The sequence below is a fragment of the Oryx dammah genome, unplaced genomic scaffold, assembly GCF_014754425.2.
Source record: "Oryx dammah isolate SB20612 unplaced genomic scaffold, SCBI_Odam_1.1 HiC_scaffold_5, whole genome shotgun sequence".
In the NCBI taxonomy this organism is placed as follows: Eukaryota; Metazoa; Chordata; class Mammalia; order Artiodactyla; family Bovidae; genus Oryx; species Oryx dammah.
This window is the reverse complement of record NW_024070189.1, coordinates 29,077,970-29,092,153: the sequence shown is the minus strand read 5'-3', so window position 1 is coordinate 29,092,153 and position 14,184 is coordinate 29,077,970. Positions and strand designations below refer to the sequence as shown.

Here is a 14,184-nt window from a genome sequence, read left to right as displayed (position 1 = left end):
GCCTGGCGTGCTGCAATTCATGGGGTCGCAAAGAGTCGGACACGACTGAGCGACTGAACTGAACTGAAGGGTTCAAGCCAGCAAACAATCCTCTGTAGTATTAATATTTCAAGATACTAATGGAGCTCACACCTTTGAATTGAGATCTTGATATTTAAATCCTGACTCTTCTTACCAAATATGTGACCTTGGATAAGTTACTTTAGTTCTCTGAACTTGTTTTCCATTGTAAAATGGAGAACATAATATTTTCTACCTCTCAGGATACTGGATGGATTAATTAGGTGATGAATGTAAAGCATTAAACACAGTTCCAGGTACCTATAAAATGTTCAATAGAAGTTAGCTATTATTAATACTAACACTTTCTTCTGAATCTGAAAGGATATCTATGGCTGATTTACTCAATTTCTAATTTTTATTTGATGCATTTCCACAAAAACAAACTGAGATTATTTTCCTTCACTTCCAGGAATATACAACCCTCTACAGATTAAAATTCAGTACAATACTAAAGATGAGTTTTAGTTGAATGCACCCTCTAGTGGTATACACTATGTGCAAGAACCTGGTGTCTACAAAAGAAAACCTCTTTATGAAATGTCAGGTTCTAGGTTGACATTTCCTGATGGCTCAGCAGATAAAGAATCTGCCTGCAGTGCAGGAGACACAGGAGACATGGGTTCAATTCCTGGGTCAGGAAGATCCCCTGGAGAAGGAAATGGCAACCCGCTCCAGTATTCTTGCCTGGAGAATGCCATGGACAGAGGAGCCTGGAGGGCTACAATCCATGGGGTTGCAAAGAGTCAGACATGACTAAGCACATGCGCATGGCAGGTTGACATTTAGAGCCTGAAGACAGCTAGTTAAGAAAATGATGGTGTAAACAGCACTCTCACCAGGCTTCCCTGGTGGCTCAGACAGTAAAGAATATGCCTGCACTGCAGGAGACCTGGATTTGACCTTTAGGTTGGGAAGAGTCCCTGGAGAAGGGGATGGCTACCCACTCCAGTATTCTTGCCTGGAGAGTCCCATGGACAGAGGAGGCTGGTGACAGGCCATGGGGTCACAAAGACTCGGACATGGCTGAGCAACTAAGCACGAATGCTTTCATCTTTTAGGAGGCTTCTTCTCTTCCAGAGCCGGAGGAATTAAAAAAAATTTTTTTTTTAACTTTTACCCCCATAAGACTTAGGATATTTGTGATATTTACCATATCACATTCCAATATTCCTGTAGCATTGACTTTAATCTTTCCTCTTAAAATAGAGTAATTTTCTAGCTTACTTTACCAAGCATTGCAAAATACTTAGTCTTCCTTTAGTTAACAAACCATACTGAGCATCAGCTATGTACCAGGCAATGGGGATACAGCAAACAACTTATTACACAATTCACTATGAATTACACATTTGAAAAGCACCATAAGGAAGTATATGTAGACTGCTGTGAGTGTGTATTAGGAATTGATCTAGGTTGGAGAGAGGGGCTTTGGAAGCCTTGCATGCGTGCTCAGTCACTTCAGTCATATATGGCTCTTCTCGATCCAGTGGACTGTATCCTCCCAGGCTCCTCTTCCATGGGTTTTGCCATGCAAGAATACTGGAAAGGGTTGCCACGCCCTCCTCCAAGGGACTGTCCCAACCCAGGGATCTTCCTGACTCAGGGAATTGTTTCCTGCACTGGCAGGGAGGTTCTTTACCACTAGTGCCACCTGGAAAGCCCTTGGATGGCTTACTTGAGAATAAAACATTAAATGTCTTGAAGGGTGAATGGAAATTAATTGGAAGAATAAGAGGAGGAGTACCATACAAAGAACAGAATATATATAAAGGCTTGGAGATAACAAGGTGCATGTGAGGCTCCTGTCATAGAGCCCAAAGAAGAGAGGGAACTTGTGAGGCTAGAGAAGGAGACAGGAACTTAACATCTCTTTGAAGTGAAGTGAAGTGAAAGTTGTTCAGTCGGGTTTGGCTCTTTGCAATCCCATGCACTATACAGTTCATGGAATTCGCCAGGCCAGAATACTGGAGTGGGAAAATGTTCCCTCCTCCAGGGGATCTTTCCAACCCAAGGATCAAACCCAGGTCTTCCGCATTGCAGGCGGATTCTTTAACAGCTGAGCCACATAGGAAGCCCAAGAATATGGAGTGGGTAGCCTATCCCATCTCCAGGGGATCTTCCCAACCCAGGAATCAAACTGGGGTCTCCTGCATTCCAGGTGGATTCTTCACCAACTGAGCTATCAGGGAAGCATCTCCTTAATGAGTTTGAATTTCATCTTAAGAACAGTGGGAAAATACAGAAGGTTTAAAGCAGGAGAGCAACAATCTGATTTACATTTCAAAAGTTTGCTTTGCTAAAGCATGGAAAATGGATTTGAGGGAGTGGAGCCAGAACAGATGCCCAGACCAGCTGCCACTGATTCATGATGAAAGCTGGAACAAAGTAGGTAACAGCAGTGATAAAAAGAATAGCTATTTAAGAGTTTAAGAGGTGAAATGGATTGAGTGTGATGATGGGGATGGGCTCAGTTGTCCTGGTGAGCTGAGCAGATTGCCAATTTTCCCACTAAGTACAAACACTGGTGGTAGCCATTTGTTTTTTTGCAGGGAAGGGAAGGGGGTTGTGGAGATAGTTGCTCAGGAGACTAAGGTTTCTCTCTTGAAGACAGACCTTCTTTGACTCCACATGGTGGTATTTCAATCGAATGCTTAAATAGCATTGTTTAGGACTATGGGGCACCACCTCCACCCAGTAAAAAGTGAAAGTTAGTCAATCTGTCATGTCCAACTCCTTTCAACCCCATGAACTGTAGCCACCAGGCTCCTCTGTCCATGGAATTCTCCAGGCAAGAATACTGGAGTGGGTAGCCATCCCCTTCTCCAGGGGATATTCCCAAACCAGGGATGGAACCCAGGTCTCCTGCACTGCAGGAAGCTTCCTTACTCTGAGCCACCTCCACCTAATAGGGCCCCAAATGTCCTTTATATTTCTATTACAATGATCCATTCCATACCGTTTTATTTTACTGCTGCTTAGGAAAACGTAATGTCCTGCAACTGCATGTCCTGATTTTAGGCACAAGTCTCAGATTGGACCTCTTTTGATCACAGGCGCCTGGTCCTGGCCCAATCAGCTGTGAAGAGTTAGTCACAGGATATAAACATGGCTGCCAAGGGCCCACTCCTGGAGGTTGGGAATACTCAAGGTGTGGGAGAGGCCAGACATGCCAAAGGTCATGTACTTCTCTATCACCCTGCTTATTTAATTTATATGCAGAGTACCTCATCCAAGATACCTGGCTAGATGAAGCACAAGCAGGAATCAAGATTGCCAGGAGAAATATTAATAACCTCAGACATGCAGATGATACCACCCTTATGGAAGAAAGCAAAGAGTAAAGAGCTTCTTGATGAAGGTGAAGCAGGAGAGTGAAAAAGCTGGCTTAAAATTCAACATTCAAAAAACGAAGATCACAGCATCTGGTCCCATCAGTTCAGTTCAGTTCAGCCGCTCAGTTGCAACCCCATGAATCTCAGCAGGCCAGGCTTCTCTGTCCATCACCAACTCCCAGAGTTCACTCAGACTCACGTCCATCGAGTCAGTGACGCCATCCAGCCATCTCATCCTCTGTCCTCCCCTTCTCCTCCTACCCCCAATCCCTCCCAGCATCAGAGTCTTTTCCAATGAGTTAACTCTTCACATGAGGTGTCCAAAGTACTGGAGTTTCAGCTTTAGCATCCTTCCTTCCAAAGAAATCCCAGGGCTGATCTCCTTCAGAATGGACTGGTTGGGTCCCATCACTTCATGGCAAATTGATGGAGAAACAATGGAAACAGTGACAGATTTTATTTTCTTGGGCTCCAAAATCACTGCAGATGCTGACTGAAGCCATGAAATGACAAGACGTTTGCTCCTTGGAAGAAAAGTTATGACAAACCTAGACAGCATCTTAACAAGCAAAGACAATACTTTGCCTACAAAGGTCTGTATAATCAAAGCTATGATTTTTCCAGTAGTCATGTACTGATGTGAGAACTGGACAATAAAAAATGCTGAGCACTGAATAACTGATGCTTTTGTACTGTGGTGTTGGAGAAGCCTCTTGAGAGTCCCTTGGACAGCAAGGAGCTCAAAACACTCGATCCTAAAGGGAATCAACCCTGAATATTCACTGGAAGGACTAGTGCTAAAGCTGAAGCTCCAATACTTTGGCCACCTGATGCCAGATTGAAGGCAGGAGGAGAAAGGGACGACAGAGGATGAGATGGTTGGATGGCATCACCTACTCAATGGTCATGAGTTTGGGCAAACTCCCGGAGATAGCGAAGGACAGGGACGCCTGGCGTGCTGTAGTACACGGGGTAGCAAAGAGTCAGACACGACTAAGCGACTGAACAGCAACAACAAAGGAAAATGTAAGTCCCTCCAGCCACCGATTCCAAGTAATGTTTGCCTAATTTTGCGATGAAGTCCAGTACAAAGAGCATTTCTTAGGGAAGCCTTTTGGGCCTCTCCCATCGCCACGGATCCTCTCATTCGTCTCCCCACTTTATGCCTTGAGTTCTGCACAGCACAGATCGTACACTCTTCATCTTTGCGTCCCCGGCGCCCAGCGCGTGCCCTTCAAACACTGCGCCCTCCACATTTACTAATTAGCCACCTTTCCCAGAGCTGAAGTACACCTCAGCGCCGGACAAGGGCACCTCTCCTAGACAGCCAATTGCTCGCCGGAAGTGACGCACTGCAGGGACGACGTGCTTCCGGTCCTGGGTGTCGCCGCCTCCGTTGCAGGGGGGAGGGTTTTTCTGGCCTGCTTAACTCCGCTGCTCTGGAGGATCCTTTCCTGGTAAGAAGCTGCGCGTTGGGGAGTAAGTTCCCTGGGGCGCGGCGGGAGGGCGCAGGAACTGGAGGCTAGGTCCCCGAGGGCCCCCAGCGCCAGGTGAGGCTGAAGCACCGCGCTTCGCGGCGGGCCCAGGCGGAGCGCGGGGATCCGTCTCAGCTGTAGTTGGGTAGCCGCTTGGGCCGGCGCGTCCAGCCTCACTGGGGCCGGTCGGGCGGAATGGACGCGACCGACTGGATACTCAGAGCTCCCCTAGTTCTTTGTTCTCAGGAGAAGGATCATCCATTTCCCCTTGAACGGCCCCATTCCCCACTGTGACAGCCACAGGATCTGCGGCGACGAGTGTGCGCGCGTGGTGTAAAGTGGCGTGCAGAGTCCCACGCCTGTTTATTGGCTCCTCCCCACCGCTTGTGTTGAACGGATGTTGTGGCCGAAGCTGAGGTTTTAACACTGGTTAGTGCAGGGGAGAAGGCAATGGCACCCCACTCCAGTACTCTTGCCTGGAAAATCCCATGGATGGAGGAGCCTGGTGGGCTGCAGTCCATGGGGTCGCTAAGAGTCGGACACGACTGAGAGACTTCGCGTTCACTTTTCACTTTCAAGCATTGGAGAAGGAAATGGCAACCCACTCCAGTGTTCTTGCCTGGAGAATCCCAGGGACGGGGGAGCCTGGTGGGCTGTCGTCTATGGGGTCGCACAGAGTCGGACACGACTGAAGTGATTTAGCAGCAGCAGCGGTGCAGGGGATGCTGCCCTAGAAGGGAGCGTGCTAATAGTCGGAAACGATGTGAAACAGCTGGGTTGGAAGTAGCTCGTATTCTGATTACAGGAGACACAGAAGTAAGGAACAGACTTTTGGACACAGTAGGGAAAGAAGAAGGTGGGATGATTTGAGAGAATAGCATTTAAACATATACTTTACCGTATGTAAAATAAATAACTAGTGAAACCTTGCTGTATGAAGCAGGGAACCCAAAGCGGGTACTCTGTGACAACCTAGAGGGGAGGGAGGGGGTAGGAATGGGGTTCAAGAGGGAAGGGACATATGTATACCTATGGCCCATTCATTTTCATGTATGGCAAAAACCATCACAACATTGTAAAATAATTATCCTCTAATTAAAATAAAATTGTAAAAAAGAGGTAGACGCGGTATTATCACGTGACACTAAACGAATATATTTTGCTTATCAATCTTCTGGAAGGAGTTGTAATGACAACTTCATGCTTCAGGACAGGATTTGTGTATACTTAACTAATTTGCTGTATAAACTATTTGTGATGAAATGGCAGATGGTGCAAAAAGATTGGAAGAAAGTAGACCTGGGACTTGGAGATAGGCAAATAAACTAAGAAAACTGCAAAATTTGGGAAAAGTAACTTAATTTACTATTACCATGTAATTTCATTTTGGAAATAATTTGTTTTTTTTTTTTTTTGCTGAATTGTTTTCCAGTTTGAAGCCAGTATTTATATCTGTGTTTTGTTTTTTTTAATTGTTGCTTTTTTTTTTTAACTGGAGTGGTAGCTTCTATGGCAAGGGCTAGATTTACATTGCAGGTATGTCTGTGCAGCATGTTATAGAATTAAATATATAGATCTCTAAGTTTTTAAGTTAAAAAGTCTTCTAATAATTAACACTCAACATATGGGTATCCTTGATATAGTGATATAGCATATATCTTTAGTTTCGTTTTTTTCTTTGAAATGATGACAAACTGGCCATGGTTGTCTTAAAGATTGATACACCTCTGATGAAGCTATGACCAGGTGGGCACGAGTCACTACCACACGGAACAAACGACCCTTTCCTGCAACATCATGGGAGGATATGAAGAAGGGGTCCTCTGAGGGACAAAGCCAAAATCTTCCAAAGAGTAAACAACTTGAAGCCAACAGGCTGTCCCTTAAAAATGATGCCCCCCAAGCAAAACACAAAAAGAATAAAAAAAAAAAGGAGTATTTAAATGAAGATGTGAATGGATTCATGGAATATTTAAGACAAAACTCACAGATGCTTCACAATGGTGAGGTGATAGCAACAGACAGTCAGAAAGTAAGGGAAGAAATTAAAGTTGCTTTAAAGAAAGACAGTCGTCGGGAAGGAAGACGATTAAAAAGACAAGCAGCAAAGAAAAATGCAATGGTAAGATTATCACTTCTATCACATTATGTTGTATGGTTGTAAACTTATTCATACGCTCATACATATTTTAGCAGAGTGTGATTGTGGCTGTATGCTAGACTTAGATGGCGTCTTTTTGAGGGCTAGTAGTAAGTCTAGGATTTTTGTTTATATGCTCTTATATGCTACACACTTGATGTACTGATGAATTAGCACAACACACAAAGATGGTGGCATTATCTCCATATTTTGGGTAGAAAACATGAGTGTGAATTTTTTTTTTTTTAATTTCTGCATTCCCAAGGCCTAGATTTTAAGCTGTTTCAGACACAGGAAATGAAATACTGGTATAATTCTTTCCCTTCTCTAGGGAGAGAAATTCTTCTAGCAGGGTAATACATAAGAATCAAGATTTGTTGCTATTTTACATTTTTGTTTTTTAATAGACTTACTAAATGTAGAGCATTGTTTGCAACAATGTAGACTTGAAATGTTGCAGCTTCCATAAATGTGGTTTCTATTTGCAGGGTTATTTTTATGCAGTATCATATTTGGAGTGTCTTTTGTAAAATTCTTTTATAAGCTAATACTGACAAAATATTCCTTATGAATAAATTGGGATAGAAAAGAGAATCATTTCTATTTGGATCAAGATAGTCTTGTTTAAATTGTGCAGTTATTTTAAAATATTTTAAAGTCAAGTTAATTTAACATGAAAATAATTTTAAGATAATTTTAGGACTTTTCTGGTGGTCCAGTGGTTAAGACTCCATGCATCAATGCAGGAGGCCCCAGGTTCAAGGTTTGATCCCTGGTCAGGGAATTGCATCCCACATGCCCCAACTAGAGATTCTGCAGGCTGCCAGGAAGATTGAAGATCTCGACAGCTGCAGTTAAGACCCACTGCAACCAAATAAATAAATAATTTTTTTCAATTTAAAGATAATTTCTTTGACATAGGCAGTGTGATGAATTGCATACTTTTTGAAAATGTTTAGTATTATGACTTTAAGGGAAAATTTATGTTTTTAATTAAGAGGAAAGACATTGTTTTTCAAAACAGAAAAGATTCTTTATAAGCATATGCTTTAATACTATAAGGCTTGTTGAGACCTTTCAATTCATTTTTTTTACTTTTCTTAGTATCTCAGACTAAGCATCGGTTCTTAATTGTTAATTAAAAAATGAACTATTTTATCCAAAAACTTTTTCCAGTTTGAATAAAATATCTTAAATATCTACCATCTTTGATTGACTGGTACTGTTATTCACTGCAGCAAAAAATATCCTCCAAATTGCTAGGTAGTATGTAAAGCAACGAAACCATTGCTCTATGTTATGCTGGAGGCAAATAATTCACCTTAGAATTGTACCTTTAAAATGTGCATATATTTTAAGATGAAACCTCTGTTTAAAAATATTAAGAAACATGTATAAAAAATATAAAAATTATAAAGTATAATTTGGGGTATGAAATATATCTTATGATTTGAATCATAACTTAAATGGAATCACTTGACCCAGATTCATTCTATGATGTGAACTTTAAAAAGTGAAGGTATTAATTTTGAGTGATAATTTTTATGCTCATTGCCTGTCTCCTCCAGAAAACTCAGTTTAAGATACAGACATCCTCATTAATGAAATGAAATGTATTGAGTCCATATTTGCTTAATTCTTTTAAGCAATTACCTCCTGCAAAGATTTATAACTTTGTCTCCTAGACTGATAGATTTATGAATTGAGGGTTTTCAAAAGCACTGAAACCCTTTGATGAAAATGACGTTTCTTACGGTTTAGGAGAATGTGAAACACTTTTTTCTACAGATGAAATACTGAGAGTTCAAAAAACAGAACTAGACAACTTTAACATGGGATTGTTTTTTTGATGACTAGAATTAATAAAGCCAGTGTAGTGTTGCAGTGTGGAAACTCACTTTTTGTTTTCTCAGGTATGTTTCCATTGTAGACAACCTGGCCATGGGATTGCAGATTGCCCTGCTGCCCTTGAGAATCAAGAAATGGGCACTGGAATATGTTACAGGTGTGGATCCACAGAGCACGAAATAACCAAGTGCAAGGCTAAAGTAGACCCAGCTCTTGGTATGTTGTTGTTGTTTTTTACTATCAATTTTTTTATTTGGTTAGTGAGCAAAGTGGCCAGTAAGTAACCAACTGGTGTTTTCATTGTTGACAGGGTTTGTTATGAGTGTGTAACTTAATAGTTTGAAATCAGATGTGATGAAACTTTAAATTATGTAACAACAATATGTTTTCTTCTCAGAGTGTTTTAAAGTAATATGAATTAGACTATATATAGATTAGATAGGTATCTGTATCTATCTATGTTGATATATATACACGCACATCCATACATGTATATAACTAAACAAGAACTGTTGATCATTACAGGTGAATTTCCTTTTGCAAAATGTTTTGTTTGTGGGGAAATGGGGCATCTGTCCAGATCTTGCCCTGATAATCCCAAAGGACTCTATGCTGATGGTGAGTACTGTTACTCTTGTATGTTGAGAATTGTGGTGAGTTATCATGCAGTTGTGATTTAATTTACACTTAAACAGTTTTTATATTCCTGAATAAGTGGCAAAATCTCTAGAATTTCATTATTTTTATCAAGCATTATCCTATGGTGGCTTAGAGGTAAAGAATCCGCCTGCAGTAAAGGAGACGTGGGAAACGGGGTTCGATCCTTGGGCTGGTAAGATCCCCTGGAGAAGGAAATTACAACCCACTCCAGTATTCTTGGGTGGAGAATCCCCTGAACAGAGGAGCCTGGCAGGCTACAGTCCATGGGGTCTCAAAGAGTTGGACGCAACTGAGCACACATTCTATGTACTAGACTTTGTGTAATTTAAGTTGATACATCAAATCAGAAAAAGCTGATCTCTATGTTTCAAACTATTTGTACTTACTTCAATATCATTTGTGAGAACATGTTATAAATATCTACTTTTAAACCTAACAAGCAAAAAGATTATTTCTCAAACTAATACAAGATTTAAAAAATAGTGTGGTGAATTTAATCTCAGTATAGCGTAATATTTTGGGTAAAAGGGTTGGTACTCACTATTCTGGATTTTTTTTTTCTGAATGTTTTCCTTAGTTTATTGTCTGGCATGGACCATGTAACATTCTTACCTTTGGCTCAGCTGATGTCTTAAGGTGCCCACAATAAAGTCTGTGATGTTTAAAGCTTTAAGGAGGAGGTTGGCATCTGTTAATGTGAGTCATTTATTAATGTGATGCTGGTACCATTAGGTTCTAGACCCTTCTAGTGTCATGTCCTGGGTTCCCTTGCAGAAGTCCAGTGAAAAAGCATAGCTTTGGAGTTAACACTAGTTATAGTCTCAGCACTACCACTCACTAATTGTGGGACTTTGGGCAAGTTATTTAACTTTTCTCATCTCAGTTTCCTCACCTGTGAAGTGGAGATGAGAAACTTTTATTTCATTGATTTTAAGATGCATTTTTTCCCCCCACATTTTAATATATCTGAACTCAATGTATCTTACTATTGGTGGGTGGCAGTTTTTTTTCCCTCAGAAAGGAATATAAAATAATGATATATCTTATAATCAGTGGCTTCTTAGATTTGATGAATTATCATATTTTACCTTAAAGAGTTATGAGGATTAGAGTAATTATTAAAGTGCCTCCTCTGTTTCACTGTGGCATCTACAGCAGTAAAGAGTCTTGGACCTGAAAGATACTCAAAAGTGTCTTTCAGTTTTGAACTTAATAAACAGGCCATATAATATGACTAGTGAGCAAAGATGCCTTTGTATGGTGAACCAAAATGACTAGATATAAAAAGTGTGGCAAGGGGAGTAAGTCACAGAAAAGCGTGAGTTCATCCAAGTTTATACCCTGTTAGGGTCATTTTTCTGAGTAAGTCATTTAATATTATGAGCATGATCATGCTAATGCTTGACCATTAAGCAATAGTGTTTGACTGTTCAGTGAAAGATTCATTTTAGAAAAACTCATTTTAGGACTGTGTTGTAATTCACAGTCCTGGAATGTTGCTTAAAGTAGGCAAATAGGCATTTTTACTAAAGTTAGGATGCCTGGCAGATAAAGGCACTGATATACAAGTTAATTTCATTCCTTTTGTAACTACTCACGCCCAGCTGACCTGTATAGCGGGCCAGTGGTTTGTATCCTTTTTTAGGGGGAGGAGGCATTGATCACTAAAATATCTGATTAAAACCTGTGGGCATTCTTCTCAAAAAATGCATCTGTACACAGATTTTTCAGAGTTCACGAGCCCATGCCTTTCTAACTGTGGTTAAGACCCAGGCTTCCATGCAGTGGCTCCTGGGCACTCCAGAGAACAAGCACCTCGTCGTATCTCACTTCTCTTTCCCACGTCTCCTATGAAGGTCAGGGGCAAGAAATGGTGGGTTGATACAGTCTCGTGCTCTGTGAGGTTAAGAGGAACGGAGAATAGACTTACTAATAGAAATAAGTCGTTCCTGGCTTCAGCTACCTTTGCAGCTAACCAGGTTATGAGGACCAAACAAGCTATGCAAGTGCTTTGAGACATTACATGCCCTATGTAAGTATCACAGGTTTTCAGTGACTTTGTTCTTTTTATAGGTGGTGGCTGCAGACTTTGTGGCTCTGTGGAACATATGAAGAAAGATTGTCCCGAAAGTCAGAACTCAGGTGAGATCTGTGGGCCTCCTTTAGAAGGGGTGAGATTGAATATTCCTCTGTGTTTTGGTTGAATTTTGTTATTAACAATTCCCTGAGGTACAACTGGTTTTAAGGCTGTCTGGTTTCCTGTTACAGTGATGACTTCATCATTTCTTTATCAGCAGTACTAAGTAAGCATTAGCAGCTGTTCTTAGGTGGGAAAAAAATGATCAGTAAGCCCCAGAGGACCCTGATTTTATAAAGCATCTTATTCATAAATATTTATATTTGCTAACTTATGTGTTTAATAATAACAGTCAATTATGTTACTTAAAGAAAAGTATTAATTTACTAAGAAAATGAATAGAATAATCTGCAGTATTGTTATGATTGAGAATCCTCATGTATGTTCTGAAGTCAGAAGGATTCCAAGTTGGTTGCAAAAACTTCGAGAAATATTTAAATTGTGTAATCCACATAGTATCTGGCCAGTTTATATTATTTTCCTAACAGATACTACCGTTGGTCATTTAAAACTTCATAAATGTTCAACAGGCCTAAGACAGATATTGCAGGATGTGGAGACCATTGTTACATTAGTTTGCCTAGATTAGAATGATGACAGTCTGTGTGAAAGGAGGCAAGACAGTAGGGTAGCCCAGTAGTGCTTCTTGGAGGAAAAGCACATTTCTTTCTATATCAAATGATCATAGTACTATACAAATAAGTCTGCCCATTCTTACTTCCTACCCCTAGCATTTGAATTTGAAAACCAAGAGTTCTTGGTTAGAGTCTTGTCTAGAAGAAGATAGTCTTTACTACATTGTAGGCAGTGAGATTGAAATGAGAAGTGGAATTTGAATTCTCCCTCCTGGGAGGATTGTCACTTCCCAAATGACAAGACTGACAAGCAGATGTTGTATAATTTCCCAGGTGGGATCTTGTGCATTTAAAACTGATGGCTTCATAAGTCTTGCTGTTTACAGTCTCTTGGAATTCATTGACTCTGTAATGATGAACTCTGGGAAAGAATGAAAGAGCTTTCTCATCAACTTGTGCATTGCAAAGCAGTTGCTACATTTCCCTAATTGGGATGACAAATTGCCCGTGTACTCTGAAATCAAGGGTTATAATCAATTACAGCATTTCTCACTTCGCTTTAGTGATGGACTCTTCTCTCTTTGTGATTATTCATGTCAAAACTAGTTCTTTTGCTAAACCAGTACCAGTCAATCTAGGTGGGTGTATTTGATCACTGTCTTTCTTACATTTTGAGTTTTCTGTCTTTACAGATCAAATGGTCACAGTTGGTCGCTGGGCAAAGGGAATGAGTGCAGACTATGAAGAAATTTTGGATGTGCCTAAACCACAGAAACCCAAAACAAAGATACCTAAAGTTGTTAATTTTTGATGATTACTACTGTTGTTTATTCAACATTCTGAACTGGGCCTGCTTTACAAGTTGGAGCTAGACTGTCCTTTGGAGGCCTGTATTATAGATATCAGTATAATTTAGGTGTGATCAAACCAATTCCTGAGTTCTGTCCATCAAGGGGCACTTCTACCATTGTTTGGAGAAGATCACTGAAAAAAAGTGTTAAGATGTTTAAAATGGATTTTCTAAAAGAATATATTTTTGACCAATAGAACTTAGGTGTAACTAAGTGATTATATACTTGATTGTAACAATCACTTTTTTCTTAAAAACAAAATTATTCATTAATATGAACTATCCCTAAACATAGGGTAACTGCTTTGCATTTGGAAGTGAATTTGTGGCCCTGTTGTTGGTTCAAAGTATCAATTTATCATTGTTAGAAATTTATTTATAATTGCCACAAAATGTATTTTTAAAATATTAAATAAAAATTTGTTTGCTATTTACCTAGTTTTATGAATACCTAATTTTGGATTGAATGAGCCTGGTAATGTCCATGTAACAATCTCTTTGGAAACATGATCTTTTATGAATCCTAAATGAGATTAATTTTGATTAATGTTTGTTTTAGTTTTGGCATAAAGATTTACAAATTATTGAGGTTAAAATAGAAAAGTACCTCAGCTTAATAGTGGCTCTTTCTTTGCCCCTGGTTTTCAAGAGAGAGATTCCAGCCAAAATTCAGTTTGGGATATTTAACCAGAATGATGATGGCGTGTAACAGACTGTCTATCAAACTTAATAGCATTTTGTTCACATGTTTTAGATGAGTCAGGGTGAGATTCAGGCATCATCATAATAGAGTTAGAACACTAATCAGAGACCCATTAGCTTCTTTGTTTGATTTGATGAATACATGCATACTTAATACATATATTTCACAAGGCTTAAGGCTCCCATTGTACTGTATAATGGAATGACTTCGTTGGATTGTGTGTTTCATTTGGAATGTTACCTGATTGGATGCACTTGTAACAAAAGGAAACAGCTGTGATTAGTTACTGATGTTTTCAAAAGCAAAATATTTACCAAATAAGAAAAGGAACACTTTTCTGTTTTAATGTCTCTACGTCGCAATATTTCTAATCTTAATAAGAGCTGTTCTTTTTTTTCAGC

The 14,184-nt window shown here is 40.0% G+C and overlaps 1 protein-coding gene across 1 annotated transcript; it reads left to right on the top strand.

Annotated features, from left to right (window-relative positions):
- Window positions 1–4,743: 4,743 nt before the first annotated feature.
- Window positions 4,744–13,954, top strand: ZCCHC9 (zinc finger CCHC-type containing 9). Its single transcript, XM_040239448.1, has 6 exons — window positions 4,744–4,852; window positions 6,586–6,992; window positions 8,924–9,074; window positions 9,384–9,476; window positions 11,592–11,660; window positions 12,923–13,954. The coding sequence occupies exons 2-6, from the start codon at window positions 6,609–6,611 to the stop codon at window positions 13,039–13,041; spliced, it is 816 nt and encodes a 271-aa protein (XP_040095382.1). The 5' UTR covers window positions 4,744–4,852; window positions 6,586–6,608; the 3' UTR covers window positions 13,042–13,954.
- Window positions 13,955–14,184: the final 230 nt, after the last annotated feature.